Source organism: Tubulanus polymorphus, chromosome 2, assembly GCF_964204645.1.
Source record: "Tubulanus polymorphus chromosome 2, tnTubPoly1.2, whole genome shotgun sequence".
NCBI lineage: Eukaryota > Metazoa > Nemertea > Palaeonemertea > Tubulaniformes > Tubulanidae > Tubulanus > Tubulanus polymorphus.
Window position 1 is genome coordinate 5,999,707 of NC_134026.1, and position 17,651 is coordinate 6,017,357.

The 17,651-nt window shown below is 36.2% G+C and overlaps 5 protein-coding genes across 7 annotated transcripts; 2 read left to right on the top strand and 3 right to left on the bottom strand.

Annotated features, from left to right (window-relative positions):
• Positions 1-919: 919 nt before the first annotated feature.
• LOC141898844 (regulator of MON1-CCZ1 complex-like) lies at positions 920-9,179 on the bottom strand. 2 transcript variants are annotated; one of them, XM_074784973.1, is made up of 19 exons: positions 8,582-9,179; positions 8,087-8,163; positions 7,927-8,011; positions 7,635-7,691; positions 7,061-7,219; positions 6,908-6,976; positions 6,565-6,665; positions 6,227-6,316; positions 6,033-6,138; positions 5,233-5,392; positions 4,751-4,804; positions 4,004-4,236; positions 3,539-3,598; positions 3,146-3,223; positions 2,696-2,800; positions 2,496-2,564; positions 1,568-1,638; positions 1,328-1,488; positions 920-1,055 (listed from the first exon to the last, which is right to left on the bottom strand). In XM_074784973.1, the coding sequence occupies exons 1-19, from the start codon at positions 8,729-8,731 to the stop codon at positions 976-978; spliced, it is 1,965 nt and encodes a 654-aa protein (XP_074641074.1). In that variant the 5' UTR covers positions 8,732-9,179; the 3' UTR covers positions 920-975. The 2 variants fall into 2 exon arrangements, with proteins under 2 accessions (XP_074641074.1, XP_074641073.1); XM_074784972.1 differs by having other exon boundaries at positions 3,527-3,598.
• A 142-nt stretch (positions 9,180-9,321) lies between these two features.
• Positions 9,322-10,457, top strand: LOC141898846 (large ribosomal subunit protein mL55-like). The gene is made up of 3 exons (XM_074784976.1): positions 9,322-9,443; positions 9,645-9,840; positions 10,311-10,457. Exons 1-3 carry the CDS (start codon positions 9,322-9,324, stop codon positions 10,455-10,457), a joined length of 465 nt encoding a protein of 154 aa, XP_074641077.1.
• A 9-nt stretch (positions 10,458-10,466) lies between these two features.
• LOC141898845 (uncharacterized) lies at positions 10,467-11,859 on the bottom strand. Its single transcript, XM_074784974.1, has 3 exons — positions 11,720-11,859; positions 11,256-11,411; positions 10,467-11,090 (listed from the first exon to the last, which is right to left on the bottom strand). The coding sequence occupies exons 1-3, from the start codon at positions 11,766-11,768 to the stop codon at positions 10,612-10,614; spliced, it is 684 nt and encodes a 227-aa protein (XP_074641075.1). The 5' UTR covers positions 11,769-11,859; the 3' UTR covers positions 10,467-10,611.
• A 617-nt stretch (positions 11,860-12,476) lies between these two features.
• Positions 12,477-14,910, top strand: LOC141899379 (DNA repair protein RAD51 homolog 3-like). Of its 2 annotated transcripts, none has more exons than XM_074785635.1 (7): positions 12,477-12,594; positions 12,666-12,912; positions 13,357-13,543; positions 13,604-13,723; positions 13,891-14,022; positions 14,210-14,407; positions 14,746-14,837. In XM_074785635.1, exons 1-7 carry the CDS (start codon positions 12,477-12,479, stop codon positions 14,830-14,832), a joined length of 1,089 nt encoding a protein of 362 aa, XP_074641736.1. In that variant the 3' UTR covers positions 14,833-14,837. The 2 variants fall into 2 exon arrangements, with proteins under 2 accessions (XP_074641736.1, XP_074641737.1); XM_074785636.1 differs by having other exon boundaries at positions 12,495-12,594; positions 13,357-13,505; positions 13,602-13,723; positions 14,746-14,910.
• On the bottom strand, positions 14,862-17,409 carry LOC141899380 (cilia- and flagella-associated protein 119-like). Its single transcript, XM_074785638.1, has 9 exons — positions 17,256-17,409; positions 16,894-16,925; positions 16,727-16,792; positions 16,444-16,613; positions 16,154-16,224; positions 15,940-16,056; positions 15,672-15,732; positions 15,483-15,584; positions 14,862-15,180 (listed from the first exon to the last, which is right to left on the bottom strand). The coding sequence occupies exons 1-9, from the start codon at positions 17,313-17,315 to the stop codon at positions 14,981-14,983; spliced, it is 879 nt and encodes a 292-aa protein (XP_074641739.1). The 5' UTR covers positions 17,316-17,409; the 3' UTR covers positions 14,862-14,980.
• Positions 17,410-17,651: the final 242 nt, after the last annotated feature.

The window sequence follows — 17,651 nt, forward strand, 5'->3', positions numbered from 1 at the left end:
TACTGATGTATTTCTTATTGCTCATAGAATTTATGAATTATATTATCATTGTTGTGTGGTTTCAGGTATTAGTCGTATTATACAGGTTTGTCTCAACTAATTCCAGTATTGATGCATTTGATAATTCAGCTCAATTTGTATGTACTTGCTGCCAGTATTTTCTTACTTATTATTATTATTATAAAATTGTAATTAAACGTGTTCAATTCTTTTGATGAAAATGTGTTCTATTAAATAATTTTTATAACACATTAAAAGCTGCTCATTATTTCTATGCTCATCTCTCGTACGACATGTAGATGTAATCAACATGGAATATGCCTTACAAAATATTTCATTACAGTTCATAGAATTGTGTTGTGCATTTTGATTAAAGGATCAATTATGTCTGTGATCTCAACGTAAGTTCAGATGTTATGTAAATGATATTTCACGGCTTATATTATTCAATCAATAAAATTGTTCATTCCAATGAATTAGAATTCTTTGCTTCTTGTGATGATGAAATATAACGTACTTCATTTAAAAATGGCCGAGTCGATTCACACTGCTGGGTCCAGTTTTATCAAGCAAAATGAAAATTAGTTGCTACAACAACCTTCTCATTCTCAATGTTTTCTAGTGGTGATTAGGTTTGTGAAACTGGGTGTTGTCGCGTGAATCTAGTGACTGGATTCCCACAATAATTCAGCCAAAAAGAGAATTATTGTATAGAAGAGTACGGTATATATTTTGAGCAATGTTTCGTCTAAAGACTATTAGCCATCATCAGGAATACTGGTTGATATCATAAGCAACAGCTCTATGACGATCCTTGGTAAATTAACCCTCCTATGCCTGATTATGACTTCAAAAAGAACCCAAAGGAACAGTTTGTTCAATACATGTATAAATAAAACTTTATTCATAAGATATTTTATCACAATTGTTGAAAGTAATATGTACAGGATGAATGGAATAATAGTTGAAGTGTTGTCATGCGGAGCTGATTTGTGTAAATGCCTCTGCGCCGAATAATGCCTGGAAATGGCTAACATATGGTTCGCAATGCTCCCCTGCAATAGAAATATTTGGATCTAGTACTATGGACTGGTCAAACTAAGTCAGGATGGCCACTGATGACAGAATTAAGCCAGGTTAATGATTTAGGATAAATGTACCAAGAGGTACACAAAATGGCAGATTTTTCAACCGCAGAAATAGGTAGGTTACAGAAACTAACGTCTACCATTATTCATAGCCCTAAGTTTGCTTTCACTGTTCCCATCATTGAGGACTTGAGTTCAACACCCTGACCTATCCGGTAACGGACTTTTAAGTACGATACCTGGCTGAAATTTTGGATGGCCTCTCATTTTGATATTTCTTTGCTCGAAGAATTTGAATACTGTGTAGAATAACATATTATCCCTGGTCATCATTGCAGCTTCAAGGAACTTTCGCGCGGACACGTGCTGAGAATCAGTGTAGCCAACACTGCGTATGAATCTATATAGAATCGAAAGAGATTATTTGAAATGAGTAGAATATGAATCGATAAATCGTTGCCCGATGGTGCATTATTTACCGTAAAGCTGGTAGTAATTGATGTTTGGAGAGAAGCACTTCAACTATCTCATCATTAGCTGTGTTCAAACGCTGAATAAAATAAAAGCATCGATTTCAACAGAGTTCAGACTATAAACTGTGATCATGAGAATTCTCTTGGCCAGAGGAGAGCCAAAAGATACATGTAGGAACTAGAGACAAAACATGTGGGAACTAGGGGGCCAGGGACACAACGCCCACTTAGGACGTGGTCATAGAGCATGTCACAAGCTACAATTTAGCAATTGATTGTGGTTACAAAATATGCTTAGGTACCGATATGATATGAAAATATTGAGTTATTCAGCTAAGTGGGCTAAAAAGCAAGAGTACCATTGCCCAGGCATATTTTTCAGATGTTTTCATGGCTTCTGAGAGAGCCTCTGGCAGAAAAAGATATTCCAATCCATCTACCTTTTCTCAAGTTTCAAGTTTAGTTTATTGCTCCAAAAAAGATATACAATTTTTCCGAGCATAGCAAAATAATAAGATAAAAACCCACTATCTACAGATTAAAAGAATTTTAAAACAAAGAATTCATTTATTCGAACAATCTAAAATATATAGAATACACGACGTTTCGATCTCACCCTAGAGATTATCGTCAGGTTTGTGATTAGATTGTTAGAATAAATGAATTCTTGGTTTTGAAATTCTTTTAATCTGTAGATAGTGGGTTTTTATCTTATTATCCATTCACCACGTTTGAGTGTGGTTATCGTTCTATGTAGCAAAATAGTATCAAATATAAATATCGAAGCTGGCAAATTTGTACATAATCAACAGATCTCCATGATTCAGAAATGTTTTGAAAATTGTTCAAAAAGATTGTTGGTTCTGACAAATGATGGATCACACCACTGACAAATGATGGTCACACCACTGCTTGCTTATTTCTAATAATTCACCTTCAACATGTCCAGAGCTAGTTGATGTGCTGGTGGATATACACTCTCTAGAGACAATAACAAACATGCCTGAAAGACGCCAAAAACGGTAAAATTTCAAGATGAATTCAATACATCATTTATCAGTAATACACATGTACATAACATGTATTTGACAAGCGGTTCGAAATTGTGAACATAAGTCTGAAGAGAGTACTTACAATAGGTTTTGAGTCGCTGAGGACGTGGTACTGTAAAAACTGATGTAGCTGATAGAAGCAACCATGCCGGACTAGAGTATTAATGACTAGTTCATATAGATAATGCTGAAATATACAAAGTAACTGTTGAAACACTTGATAGCATTCGGACCATACAAATTGATAAGCATTTGGTTAATGAATTGTAGAATAGACGCACTCAAACGTGGAGAATAGATTATCTGATAAAAACCCACAATGCCACGAAGTTAAGAAAAAATCATAATTAAAAAGATTGAAAATTAAAAATTGACACACCTACAATGATCTCTTGAGAGACTTCAAAACATTGTGTCCTCTGTTCTTAATTTTCAACTTGTTTTCAAGTTTGTGCATAGTCAGTTTGTACCATTTAGTTAATGAAATTAATCACTAAAGTATATACAAGAGTTGTTATGAATTAATCATTACCTGCACTTGTATCTGGTTCACATTCGCTGACCTGATATACTCGATAAGCACGGCTACGATGAACTTATAATGAATATCCTGAAATAATAATTATTTACGTAATAAGTATACATAACTAATAATCGCGTTGGTAAATAGCGCCTATGAATATTTTAGAGTTCATTCAACCACAAATACAGTAGACTCTACCTTACTCGGTAGCAATGGGACCATCAATATTGAATGCTTAGTTGCCACAAAAACAAATTGAGAGGAAAAGAGATTTACTGACTTTCGTTGACTAACGGAATAAAGAGGAGTCGCCTGTATTAAGTTTTTCATCCAATACAACGAGCATGCAAAATGACGTAGCATGCTGAGCAATGGAAAATGAATACATACAGTTTTTTGTACCTTGTTTTCTATGAATCGCGAAAAAACGTGTGTATACATGTCTGACTGGTCGACGACAACCTGAAAACAACATCATTGAACTATACTTACTCCAGGGTCCCGATTACAGGAATATTGTTTACTTTACTTCTAAGTTTACCAGTTTTGGTGTTGGTTGTTTTTAAGCGTTTAGAATAAAACCTTTTTGTGAAACCACTTGTTCGGAAGTTGTTCAATGTTACTCAAAAAAAGAACTTTAGAATTTTACCAAATCGGGGTAAAATTCTTCCATACCTCATCCGAGTACCTCTAGGGGCATATCAACCCAACATACAAGGTTTCTCATTCCAATGAAGAGGGAAGCATTTGAACAGAATCATAGACTAAGTTTTTCTGCTGCCACTAAGGATTCAAAACTTAAAATGCTGGATAAATGAGAACCACTTGTGAAAGACCGATGGCCGAAGCCACTCGGCCACTACTTGCCTGATTTTTGTTTTCGGACACCATATAATTTTGATAAACTTCGTTCAGTTTATTGAATATTTTCGCGATTACGCTGAGTGGTGTCCGTTGTTCAGGCGATAGCATACTCTTACAGACCAATAGAATATGCATTTTGCACTCAGTTCGTTGCAGCAGAAACCTGATGAGTAAGTATTTATCCTCGATCATCGCAACGATCGGCTCAAGATCGATGTGAACGTACCACAAAAATCCTGTAAGAGAAAGTAACATTTCTTATTACAATGCAGCATTTTTACGCAAGACTCCTCCCAACGAATAAATACCAATGGTTGGTTCAGGGATGAGATGCGAGATTCTGAAATTTCCACCCTTTCCACATTTCTTCCCACCAAAAAACAGAAGTTCTCACATTTTTTCTCTTTAAGGGACATATACCTAACACAATTTCTTCATTTTCGACGAGGTTATATGCAAGAATAACAAAATCCATATGGCTTATTTTGTCCCTAGTACACTGTAGACCAGCTGCAATACCCAGAATCTGGGAACATAGGGAAAACTGCATAGAAATTTTCTGACAACAAGAATTTTCAAAGAATTTCACATAGTTTCCAAACTTTTTCGTCCTTCCACATTTTTCACATGCATCTCATCCCTGCTGGTTTTACTGTTTTGGTTCTAGGTAAAAACCTTCCCCACATGTATAACCGATCTCCCAAACACAGACACAGGCTACAGTCAGTTTAGTAATTCACGTTCACATACCCAGTTTAGCATCGATAACTATGTTTGGTTGAAATACGATCCAGTTGTGAGAATCTGATTGTTACCGGTAGTCAAAGATCATATGAACCATATATGAAAAATGTTAATGCCCATTTCTGGACCAAGCTTTTATCAAGTAAGAATGACAATGAAATTAAAGAAGAGGCAATTCTTTGTCAGGTTGGCAACTTTCCACCAATCTACAAATTCCCTGAAGTTTTCCCTGATTTTTCCATGTTATAACACAAAATTCCCTGAGTGAAAGATATATTGTGGTTTGATATGTTGTTATTCATTCATTTTTCATGAATCACATATTGATAAAGAAACGTGTGATCAAGAACATATTCATATTCCCTGAGTTTTCCAGTTTTCCCTTTTCTTTAAAGTAGAAACAGTTACCCGAAGTGAATAGGTGTCTGTCTGTACACGGTATGCCACAGGTTCTTCCGCCATACAATTCATCATATGTAAAAGGATACACAATTCGCAATGAATTTCAGCGGCATCAGCGTTTCCTGATAGAACCGGTTTGCGGCGAAGTTTCAGCGGTTTGATCGGTTTCGGCGCGACGACCGGTCGATGATACGTGACGAAACCGTCGCTTTCACCGGTCAAGTTAATATCGAATATCATCGACGTCTAAAAGAAAACAATGCCGTTTATATTTCATATCAACCCATTAGCTGCCTACTACCAACATATCTCGTAGCTGATCCTTCTTATTCACCATTTGCGTTCCGGTTATTGGAATGATACCCTTCCTGATTGGCTGGCAATGGTAACAAACTCTGCTTCATTCTCAATGTTCATTTATCAATTTTGAACAATGAATGGCTTACTATATTATAGCTCGCGTGCCACCTATGTGATAGCTAGTAGCAGCAACTGGGGACAGCGCCGTATTATCAGGTGGGAGTCAATGTGTTCAGATTATCAACGATGACAGTATAGACTGATATACTATTCTCAGTTTAGAAGAAGACTAACGATCTCACAGTTAATATGATGTTTATTTTACTGGAATTCTAAGGGTTAAGATAAATTCCAAAACTGTCAAAACAATGAACTTAAAATATCATCAATTGTGGGATCGTAAGTAATTATCAAAAATAATCAAAAACCCTGCAGTTTATGATTACACCATTCAAAAAACCATTCAAACAGTTTTTATACATCTAATCTGAATACTGAGATCAATATCAGGCTACCGGTCATATTATCGACAATATTCTCAAGCGATTTTTACTAGACCGACTAGAATAACGATTAAAACCTGAACCTTCGAAGCCTGATGATGTACGATGACTAGGTTATCGACTATATTTATCGCAAAGCGTCCACTCATGTCTAAACGCAGCACATCAGTTTTCTTTGCCGGCGCTTCTCTGAAAAATACAGCAGAAAATTATATCCACTCTCAATCAATACTTTGTAACAGATTTCTATAGAAATCTACCCGTAATGAAGACTTACTTCTGTAATTGATAAAGAACGATTTCGGCACCGACGCTACCCGCGGTTTTCGGTTGATGGCGTAAGACGACGATATAAGTTTTTCCAAACCTAAATTTTCCGATAAGATTAAAACCATGAAGCAAGCTCTATAATACAGTGCGAAATTATGACTCCAATGATATTAGTACACAACTCAGTCAGCAGGCTGCTAAAGCCCTGTTATTCTAAAATAATTTCTGTCTCATGTAAGTTTATGAATTCGATTCAGTTATCAGTTTCAGACTCGCTTCAAGAAAGCAGCCATGATATCACATTCAGAAAAATACAAATATATGGTCAGGTTGTTTCCAACTTACAAATTTGCCATAGTTACATCTCTTTCTAGAAGACACAATTTTGGAGGTTTCGGAACCACAGGCATATCCACTTCAAATTTCGGTAACTTGAAAACGTTTCCCTTCAAAAAAGAAAATTGAATAGCCGATATATAACGATATGATGAACAATTATGAAATATGCAGTGAAAGATTAGTTTTGAGGCACCTTTTTTATCCATATCCCAAACCTACCATCATCTTCATCCTTACTAACCCTAGATCCTACTCAACCTACTCCCCTATCTTAAGTAGTATGCATTATATGGGTTTGTGAGTTGCCAATGCCAAGCCTCAATTTCTTAAAAGGGTCGATTAGGCTTACCTTAAATTGAAACGGATGAATGATGTTTCCCAGTGATCCTGACGCAAGCAGAAGAATAGCACTGTCGGGCTGCAACGTAACCGATAAACAATATAACATTATTTTTCCTTTGGACGATAAACTAACAGTTGATGAAGCTATAACTCTACCTACCATCCACACAAACCAATGCACGGAAACGCTGTGCGTTTTTAGCGAACGTAAAGTTCGTTTTTCCGGGATCACCTCGTAAAATTCAATCCCGTGATCCGTGATGAAAACGATTTCATTGATGCTCGTCCAACAGAAGCCTATGATCTTAGTCGATTTACCCTAGAATAAAGTCAGAATACTAACTTACTACCGTGAGGGCAATTACATCAAGCAGAAAAACGTTTGTGGTGGCAGTAGTCCGCTAGTTTGATAACTCAAGATTTGACTTACCAGGGTACAGATTTTTCATGATGTGAAGTTCAGGACCCAGTTGCAAAGTCGTGTCTTACCGGGGGAATTGCAAAATTGGTTTTCAATCATAAGACTTGTCGTAAGTTGTGAGATCAAAGATGGTCTTAAGACTGGTCTTAAATCTAAGTCCCGACTGTGCAACTGGGGCAGTGATTTATCATGAGTTTGATGGGTTGAAGGGCAAAGGGCGTACTATACAATATTGTGGTATGCGCATTTTTTTCGCTTGTGAAAAAAATAAAAAAAGCTCACAAATGTAACATAATTTTATTTCCAGACCAACCTTACAACTCTGAGAGTATTCCAACACATCAATGCCATCAAAGAAATTAACAAATTCCTACAAAAGAAAGGTATCAACATACAACATATTTTGATTCTAACATGTACATGTAAGGTAATATTTTTTGTTCTCTTATCTAAATCTAGGCTAATCCACATGAATTTGAAATGAAACAATTGAAATGAACTAAGACTATGGCGCTGTAGTCTAGTACCTAGCCATCGTTCCCCAAACAACAGCCGTAACAACGACTGGTATTCAGGCTAATGGGGCTGGGGTGATGTGTACTTACCACTGACTTCTGGGATCTTTGAATGGCTAATATTCGTAAGTCAAGAGAAAACTTTATTGAAATAACATCACCTCTGTCTTCCATCCTGAAAACGTTACCAAAATATTCATTACTATTTCGCAACATCTTATTGTTCTGAGCAAATTGATGAAAGACTGACCTGAAATTGATATTCGTTTTTTCATCAGGACCTTTCACTACCACACCAGTAGCTCCACCAGATCGGACACAGAAAACCTGTAAAATAACAACAGTTTGATGCTTACAATGTCAAATTTGATCTTAATTAGCCCCATAAGCAAAAATATTCTAAGCACTGCGCTTTGGACGTATATTTATATCCATATGTCAAATCCATCGCCCAAGCATTTTATTTACTAGAAAATATGTGAATTTTGTGCAATAAATTGAAACCCTGGGGCCAGTTGCACAGTCGGACTTAAGTCCAAAAGTGGTCTTTAATCTTAAGACTGGTCTTAAGTTGTTAGATTGGCTATAGAACTAAGTTGGTCTTAGACTGGTCTTAAGTCTAAGCCATGACTATGCAACAGGGCCCTGGGATAAATGATTTCAAAAACATCTGGAACCCTTCAAATTCACTAAAAATCTAAACTGATCTTTTAAAGTATTTCGTGCTTTATGAAAAGTGACAAACCTGTCTGTTAGAATCATCGAAGAATACATTCGTTACTTTACTGAACGGCTCGAATTGTATCGGTGTTTTACTCAGTTCAACGTAATGTCGATTGTCATCGATTTTACTGGCAGCTCCGATTGATGGCTTTATCCCTTCTGTATCCATCATTAATGATAAACTACAAGAAAGATGCAGATTATCGTAAATCTTTCAAAGAAAATACAATTAGACTTAGTCCAATTGTATTTTCTTTGAAAACTTTACTCTAATCAGAGTAGCCATTGGATTGTTCCATTGAAATTGCCAGCAGGACTCGATTCCTCTTGTGACTCCGTGACTGACAGTGAATGCCATAGCATCACATATTATCCCACTGAGCTACCAAGGTCGCTTCAGGCCTAACCCTGTATTTGTACTGTCCTAATTGTCTTTTACCAGGCCTCACTATCGGTACAGAAATGAGTACGCAGATTTATGAATAAGCTATATATAAACTATGCAGCTGAATAAAACAATCATTTCACTTAAGAGAGTGGTGCTGTAAGTTAAATATGACAACACTTGTCGATTTTGTGCGGTTTTGGTTGGTTATTAGTATTTCTGGATGGAATATTTCAATGTTTTTAGACGCTTTTTATTTATGATAAATGAATGTCACAGTCATCAATTAAATTAGGCCATATGCCGAATACCTAAGGCAAGAGCTTGTATCATCGGCGATGATAAAAGCAACGTAATTCCTAATATTTCCGATAAAAATGTATTTTATTTTCCTAAATTTACTTCCGGGTTTGGAGTCAATTCATGTCAGCGCCCAGTGCTCAGAGAAAAACGTAACTTTTCTAACAAAAATGGCATTAAACATGTTCCGTATGTTACAGTAGGTGTCATTTACGTTATGTGTGGATATTTTCAGATAGTTAAATCAGACAGAAATCATAAGATTCGTGAATTTCGCAAAGAATTATCGAATTCCGCTGTTTATTTTTTGATAAATGCTATTGGACGTACTATTTACCGACCAAAACCCAACCGATTTTGGTAATGCGAAGTAATGGATTCGTTTTTGTTTTGATTCCAGTTGTGGCTCAATGAACGTAAGATCGCTGAGTAAAAGTGGATCTCAAATCGCTCAGATTGTTAGATGTAACTCGCATAGAGCCGATATAACGAGAACTAATCGTAATTTGTACGCTCGACAATATCCAACAGTATTAGTGCAACCAGATGGCTCGACTATAAACATACGTTATTATGAACCAAGAAAGATTATAAGGGTAAGCAGTATAGTAAAACAATTCAGGGTGCTTTAAGGTTACTTCTTTCAATTGACGCCAAGATGAAGTAATTCATGGGGCTACTCATAAACTGTTTGATCATCTTTTGTATGCTGTCGGCATCAATTTGTTGATGAATTATATACAGTTTTTGGGTGCACAAAATAAGAAAAATGAATATCAGGAACTAAGAACTATCTGGCAGGGTCAACTTTCCCAAATTTAGGGGTCCTGTACTTCTAATCCAGTTAACAAGTCCAACATCCAGTTTCTAAGTCACTGTTTGCAATTCTTTATCAATAATTCTAGAAGATGATTATTCACCAAATTTCATTTAAGCACTTTTTTCATAGTTCACTGTTATACTGTACCAGTATACAAAATGAATAATGATTTTCGAAATGTACCCTCTGACAAAAACCACTTCAACCATCATATCAAGCCATATTCTCAATTTTGATCCATTTTAGTTGCCACTTGATCTGACGCAAGTTAGCGAAGAGGTTAAACAAGCTCGAATTGACAGTCGAAAACCCAGGAAAAAGATTATCGTCGAAGAGGAAATAGAAGACACTTATGAGCCCGACCAATACATCGATTTGTGGGAGTCGAAATAACCGTCAAATTTATTAAAACAATTAAAATCATGACTGGGTTTTTAAAAATTTGTTTGTATAATAAAATATATATTGTATTGTATCACTATTGTATTGTTTTTATGTTTTGAAATGGTCAGTTTTCGTTTTGTTTGATGTTGAAGTGATGCTCATTTTAGCACTTTCCTTTGCGTTTCAGCGTTAAATCTCGATCCAAACACATTGCCTTCCATAATTCGCAAACATTTCTATAAGTTTTTCCATTCGATGCGCATAGCGGTTGATCGAAAGGAGCGCATTTGTATCCTTGACGACACCAGATTTCGGACAGCCTCCTAGCCAAAGGTCCATTTAGGAAACGTTTCTCGATGGCTTCATCCGTTAATGCCAGGTCTTTGCAATGACCTTTACGCAAAAGCTTCAATTGCTTATCCAAACACATAGCTCTCCACAATTGACAAGGGTTTTCGTAGGTTTGGTCGTTCGACGCGCACGTCGGTAGGCGCAAAGGAGCACACTTGTAATCGCGCTGACACCAAATCTGTGATGTGAAGGATGCACCATCGCTACGTCGCTTTCGGGCGCTATTTGACTTCATAATCTCTGACTTTTTCTGAACACGACAGTGTCCACTATAAGCCGGGTAAAGTGGGCCTGTGAAGAGTGAAAAAGACACCTTTTTGGTACTTTTGGTGAGAAGGTGAATTATTGCATCAAATCAATTTGATATTTCCGTAAAAATTCTACATTTTATTTCCAAAACGGTAACGTTTGAAGCAGAAAATTTCATGTCATTTTGTTTTTTATGAAATATTCTACCTTTTGCGAGATCAGCACTGAGTTGAAGATGACACATATTAGGATAGGTGTTGCCATCCTTCGCGCAAACAGGATCAAATCTATAGTGAACGCAAGGCATGCCCATCATATCCATCAGAGTACCGGTAGGCCTATCGGTTCCATATCGTGAATCAACTGCAATTAATTAATTTTAGCGGGAGTATTTACATTCAACCAAGCGTAGTAGATCAGTAAACAATGTAATGTAATTAAATACGTTAGTTAAAGGGCGTTCTCAAACTTCGATGGAAATTTATAAAATTTTGCCATCAGGTTTTGATACCATCTTCAGCGTTCACCATACATTGAAATTAAGATCTGTCGAAATCTTTCTCCATGTCATTACGTTGGTTAAGTCTGTCTAAATAATGATTATTTTGGCCGACTTGATGACTAAATCATTGAGTTTTACGCCTTTTTCGGCATAATCCCACTTCACGTACCTAATATCGTCAATGATGCGATAAATACCACAATTAGAAATAGTTCCATTCTTGATTCCTGCCTCCAGAACTCTCCTGGTCCGTCGTTAAATCATTTTCGACGGTAAAAGATTTCTATCCAATAAATTCCAAGAATAATGATAACCCACAAACCCATTTTGACAATACTTTATCTCCCTTGTTGATATTTGTCTGAGTTGGGCATCGGTCGAAAAAAATAGTACAGCACTCCGTGTGTGGTTCAATTCAAACTTTACAAGTTTTCACAGTAGGCCTCTGTGCCTAGGCGTCTCTGGCTCAGTGGTAATCGCCAAAAATGATTCCTTTCGTATTCGGGACTTTTCATGGTCGGTCGGGGTTAACTTAAACAGAAAGTAGAATTTTATGAGATTTATTTTGTTAAAATGGTTATTTTCATGAAAAAACAATTCTTTAAATTGTCCCACGCGAGAGGCAAAAAAGGTTTTCAGTGCATCATATTATGAATGTATTTAAATTGAAACTTAGTTGAAATAATCTTCATCAAAAATGGAATTTCCTGCAAATGTTTATGTATTATCTTTTTATTTTCTGATACTAAAAGCGAAGCTCGCGCCCAACGTACCAAGAATTATATATTCTCGGAGCCACCCCTATTTGTACAAAGTAATGTCTCTTTTACCGAAAATCTGGAGGTCGCGGGAAATTTGATCTGTCAAATTGTCAAAATCTTGCTTTTGTTTTGATTTGTATAGATTTGTCACGTTTGTAGAGTAAAATGGATCGCGAATTGAACAGTATACCACTAGCACCTGTTCTACGAATGAAATTAACAAAAGCTGGATTCACAACCGTCAATGATTTGCTTGACATCAAACCATTAGAGCTTAGCAAAGGTAAAAAATGAATTTTTCACTTGTCAAAAGGCAAAAGTTTACTAATTACACCATTTTTTGATTTTTCATAGAGATAGGAATAACTAACGAAGAGGCATTGGACATTCTGAAATTAGCGAGGGGCGATTCGTCGAGTGATGATGAGTGTAGACTTCAATCTCGTTCGTGTACAGCGCTGGAAATGTTACAAGATGAGCGACAAACTCAGTGCATCGTTACGTTTTCGGAAGCAATTGATTCAATCCTTGGTGGTGGAATTCCTCTGACAAAGATCACAGAAATATGCGGTGCGCCTGGAGTCGGAAAGACTCAAATGTGGTGAGACAAAATCATCTCTTTCTGCTAAATGATAAATGCAATAGCAATGATTTACAGGGTCCCTACAACTCCTTGAATCCTTAGAAATTCTTTCTAAAGTGAAAATGCTTAAAGGTCCTCGAAACTCCTTTAATTTGAGCAAAATGCCTGAAACTCCTTTAGAACTCCTTCAATTTTGAGAAATGGGCAATTAGAAATGTGTGTCTAGTTTGTAGTTGTACAGTAGAGTACGCCTATAAAATCACTATTGGGACCAGGATTTTTTTACCCAATTAGGTGGTCTAATTTTAGGAGTCATTGGGATATGAAAGTGATAAAGACACTTCCTCGAAATTTTGAAATGTTCTTAAAACTCCTTTTATCCAGAAATGACCGATCTGTAGGGACCCTGATTTACGACATGTATGCTGTTAAATGTGATTATTATCTTTATTATAATAACAGTATGCAGCTATGCGTCGATGTTCAATTGCCCGAAAGATTTGGCGGAATTGAAGGTGAAGCTATTTTCATCGATACGGAAGGAAGTTTCATCGTAGAACGGCTAGTGACAATCGCAAAATCAACTATAGCTCATTGTAATGCTACGGAAGGTATAATTCTAGACGTCATTCATGATGAACCACGTATCGTACATTTAATCAAGCTATCTATTTGTTCCATCATATTTTGATCTTGATTTTTTTCAGAGTGTAGAGATTTTAATTTGGAATCGGTTTTGAAGGCCGTTTATTGTTTTCGTTGCCACGACTATATCGAGTTGGTAGCGCTCATTCATACACTGCCCGATTTTCTCAAAGAACACTCAAAGGTATCGAGCTTAGTTTATTGCTCGAAACTACTCCTTAGAAATTAAATTTCCAATAATTTTCTTATCTTATATACACATTATACGTAAATATGAATAAACATATTCAATGTACATGAAATATGAAAATGTTTGCCGTTCTAAGGATTTCTATAAACTTTTTTTAACAGGTCAAATTGATAGTTGTTGATAGCATTGCCTTCCATTTTCGTCACGATTTTGATGACCTGTCTCTGAGAACACGTTTACTGAATGGATTGTCTCAAAGTTTTATCAAACTGGCTGCTTTACAGAAATTGTCGGTGAGTTTCACTTTCGATAAATTTTTGCTTTATCACCTTTATCTTCAACTTTATCACCATTGATTTATCATGTTGATGTAGAATATATTTCTGTAAAGCGTTCCAGGTCATTATGAGATTAGGCTCTATATGTGAATAGTTTTTATTATTGTATTATTATTGTTATTATTATGATTATTATTATCAGGTTGTGTTGACTAATCAAATGACGACAAAGATCAGTCCCGCTCATCCCGGTGGTTCCTATTTAGTTCCGGCTTTGGGTGAAAGCTGGGGACACGCGTGTACGATCAGACTTATACTTCATTGGGAAAATAAGACAAGATACGCAACGCTTTATAAGTCACCATCGATGGCGGAAGCTACCGTTCCTTATCAAATAACGGTAAGCATTTCACTGAAGAGCAAGTTTTGACACTGAAATCTAACACTTACCACAGCATGACTGGAGTTAATTTCGTTTGAAATGAGTGTACGGCTAAAAGAATTGATGTAGCTTGTTTCTCATTTCTGCTGGGCTTAAAAGTTGACCCGGCCAGCCATCTATATACCCTGTATATTCTTATAGAAATCACGGTCAAGCTAACTGTAACAGACCCGGCAGCAATAGAAATGAACTGATTACAAATTTTATTGCAGAAGTGACCCAGCTGATTATCAGAAACAAGGTATAATTTTTAGCCTAAATTTTAGTGGTCTGATGGCTTGATTCCCATTTTCCAGATGGGTGGTATAAGAGATATAGAATCCAACTCTATAGAGAATAATGGTCATCCTCCTAAGAAGAAAGCTCGCATAGACAACAACTAGACCGCCGAAGATATTTCCTCAATTCTTAGATTTACATTTAATTCAATCATTATATTACAAATTTTCAAATTTTAAATACAAAAGCGCTTTTTACAGAAAACTATAATTTCTTAATCATTACGAAACATAAATGTCTATTTACATACATCTACTTCTTTTTGCCTTTACCCGATCCACCACGACTTTTGCCAGCCGGAGTTTTAGCTCCCTCTACCGTCGCCAATTTTTTCGTCAAAACTTCCTCCGATTGTTTCATTTTATCATCGACGGACAGGCGTAATTTCTTGATTTCGTCTTCCAAATGGGATTTGATCATCGCGCGTAGTTCTTTAGCTGCATTGGGCTCATCTGAAATTCATACAAATTCTAATTCTTTCATGCTCTCAGGTGGTAGAAATTCGTTTCTTAGTAAAAACAACTTAATCCGGATCTGATCAGTTCAAAATGGACATTATTTCATGAGTATTGGGTATGTAAAATATGTTTTTTAATCTGGATTTCTGCATAACGCTTTTATCTGTCCCAAATGATTCACTAGGTTGAATGTACTGTAATAGACATAATTGCGATAGTGATTTGGGCAATACCAATCCCCAATTTGCGTATTGAAGCCTAATGCAAACACCAGAAAATGGGAAAGTGATACTCACCAGATTCTTCAGTTTCATCAGGTTTTTCCGATGACTCTTCTACTTCAACCGTTGTCTCTTCTGGTTGTTCTTCTACATTCTGTTCTGCATCTTGGTCACCGACTGAAACAAAAACCAATAATTGATTATCTCAGAAAAACGTTTCAAAAAAAGGTTAAGTGAATATTTTATGAAGTGATAGCAGCTTACCTTCAGAAGATGGCGGCGTCACAGGCATACCAGTGTATTGAATTGATAGGTCTAAGCGTACCTGTAGTAAATTGAATGAAAAACTTAATTCACTTAATTAGAACTTCAAACTTGGGGCCTTCAACAAACTCGATATCGATCGACATTCAAATCAAGCAGGATCCATTTCCTCAGTTGTGGGTTAAAATCAGTTCATTTTCAATACATATCTTAGAACTGTGACTGGATCCTAATTGGTATTAAGTAGAGAAAAAGAATTGCTACTAACCAGAGGCGTAAAAACATATTTGTACATTTTGTAATGTCTGAAATAGGTGTTGATTACGTATTCAGTAATCTTCTTAACTTCTTCGGCTGAGTAGAGATCAATGCTGTATGGTGGTCTCTGTAGGAAAAAGCATGTATCATAACAACCCTTCAGACAATGAACTACGATAGGAGTTCTATGGAACTACTTAACAGTATTGAAAAATAAGACTTACTTTAACTGAATGACAAAGCAACATTTCTCGAAAGTGGCTAAAACACTGGTCAACATTCGCAAATGGGGTCTCTATAAAAGAGCATTAACAAAATTGGATGAATTTACGAAGCCTAAGTGGGCAGAACTTTGTGAACTTTCAATGGTCTTTTTTCCCCGATCAATTATCTTCACCATCATTTAACCTCTAGATCGCTGTAACCTATTGTAGATATTCATTAAAATACCAGTTATTATGAGGCTGATTGTGAAAATCTTTCCAAAAAGAAAACAATCACATCTTAGCGCTACCTGTACAAATTTCATGAGTTCTTTTGATCATTGAGAAAAATGCTGACGTCTGTTCTTTACTGAAGTCATTGTCTCGGCTAAACTTCAGGGTATAGAAATAAAGATCCAGTAAGATATCTGATTTCAGGTTGCTTCCAGCGTCTTCTATTTTGAATATTTCTGCGAATATTCTGCAATTGATAATTTATTAACTTAATTGAAATAGTGATTTCCAGTTTGAATAGGAAATCGTTACAAAATTACACAACTTCTGGAAATATTGACGAATTTCTACGGTACTGACTGTTTGATTCTTTCTGGAGATTCAACAGCTTCAAGCCCATCCAAATCGTTTACGCACAAATCTTGCCTGAACCAAAACAAAATGAACAACATAAGACATGGCTCTCAAAAGTCCATAGGCCTATGACAAACCTATGATTTTCTTTGCAAAACAGATATAATACTTACCATAGTGATACTTGGGCTCTATGTTCTCTGGGCTAAAATGAAAGAATATCGAATGGTACTTTTGACACTTAATTTTGTTAGCTATTGGTCTTCAAATCTGAAACAGTCTCACAGGGGCATTTTGAATGAATTGAAAATGAAATTGAAAAGATTTCTTTTTCCTATACAGGGATTTTTTACAACAATAATTTGTACTTAAGCCTACAATTCTTTCATGTTACTGGATATGGGAGATGAGTCAAGAGAATCAATTAATTGATAAACTAAAGGAGTAAACAGAGGGTCTCACAAATAAAGATGAAATTCAAACTGTGAGGAAAAGGGATAAATTATGAATTATTTCAGTTGTCGATCTTTCTAACCTGTATGATTTTTGGAGCAGTATCAGCGTCGGCAATCTGTGCGGGGTTAATCTGCACCATGTTTGGCAGTTTTATTTGTGAATGATCGCGAAAAACATGCGATAAAACGATAGAAAAACAACAGCAGAACTGTCAAACTCTGACATCCAGGAAGTGAAACTATGACGACTGTAAACATGGTGGCAGCACTGTACGGTACCCCAGTCTGCGTAGCGGTTATTTTTCATACCAAATCGCCATCAATTTATTAGTGAGGACCGTCTTTCACTTGTTAATATCCTTGAAATCCATTTTTGTTTTCGATTTAAAGATCTGTATCCGTTCTTTTCGATATTTCGAGCTAAACCTTAAAATATCTGATCCCAACAAACAACGTTAAAAGAATGGAAATCTTAG

What these genes read in the sequence shown, in the direction of transcription:
- LOC141898844 (XM_074784972.1), bottom strand. Translation starts at nt 8,731, where the DNA reads ATGATGGATACAGAAGGGATAAAGCCATCAATCGGAGCTGCCAGTAAA. An exon ending in TTCATCCGTTTCAATTTAAG is followed by an intron (nt 6,666 to 6,907) that starts GTAAGCCTAATC and finishes TCTTTTTTGAAG; the next exon opens with GGAAACGTTTTCAAGTTACC. An exon ending in TCAGCGACTCAAAACCTATT is followed by an intron (nt 2,565 to 2,695) that starts GTAAGTACTCTC and finishes GGCGTCTTTCAG; the next exon opens with GCATGTTTGTTATTGTCTCT.
- LOC141898846 (XM_074784976.1), top strand. Translation starts at nt 9,322, where the DNA reads ATGTATTTTATTTTCCTAAATTTACTTCCGGGTTTGGAGTCAATTCAT. An exon ending in AACATGTTCCGTATGTTACA is followed by an intron (nt 9,444 to 9,644) that starts GTAGGTGTCATT and finishes TTTTGATTCCAG; the next exon opens with TTGTGGCTCAATGAACGTAA. An exon ending in AACCAAGAAAGATTATAAGG is followed by an intron (nt 9,841 to 10,310) that starts GTAAGCAGTATA and finishes GATCCATTTTAG; the next exon opens with TTGCCACTTGATCTGACGCA.
- LOC141898845 (XM_074784974.1), bottom strand. Translation starts at nt 11,768, where the DNA reads ATGGAACTATTTCTAATTGTGGTATTTATCGCATCATTGACGATATTA. An exon ending in CGCATCATTGACGATATTAG is followed by an intron (nt 11,412 to 11,719) that starts GTACGTGAAGTG and finishes AATTAATTGCAG; the next exon opens with TTGATTCACGATATGGAACC. An exon ending in CAGTGCTGATCTCGCAAAAG is followed by an intron (nt 11,091 to 11,255) that starts GTAGAATATTTC and finishes CACTCTTCACAG; the next exon opens with GCCCACTTTACCCGGCTTAT.
- LOC141899379 (XM_074785635.1), top strand. Translation starts at nt 12,477, where the DNA reads ATGGATCGCGAATTGAACAGTATACCACTAGCACCTGTTCTACGAATG. An exon ending in GTCGGAAAGACTCAAATGTG is followed by an intron (nt 12,913 to 13,356) that starts GTGAGACAAAAT and finishes TTATAATAACAG; the next exon opens with TATGCAGCTATGCGTCGATG. An exon ending in CTGCTTTACAGAAATTGTCG is followed by an intron (nt 14,023 to 14,209) that starts GTGAGTTTCACT and finishes TATTATTATCAG; the next exon opens with GTTGTGTTGACTAATCAAAT.
- LOC141899380 (XM_074785638.1), bottom strand. Translation starts at nt 17,315, where the DNA reads ATGGTGCAGATTAACCCCGCACAGATTGCCGACGCTGATACTGCTCCA. An exon ending in AACTCATGAAATTTGTACAG is followed by an intron (nt 16,225 to 16,443) that starts GTAGCGCTAAGA and finishes GCTCTTTTATAG; the next exon opens with AGACCCCATTTGCGAATGTT. An exon ending in GACGCCGCCATCTTCTGAAG is followed by an intron (nt 15,585 to 15,671) that starts GTAAGCTGCTAT and finishes TTTTTGTTTCAG; the next exon opens with TCGGTGACCAAGATGCAGAA.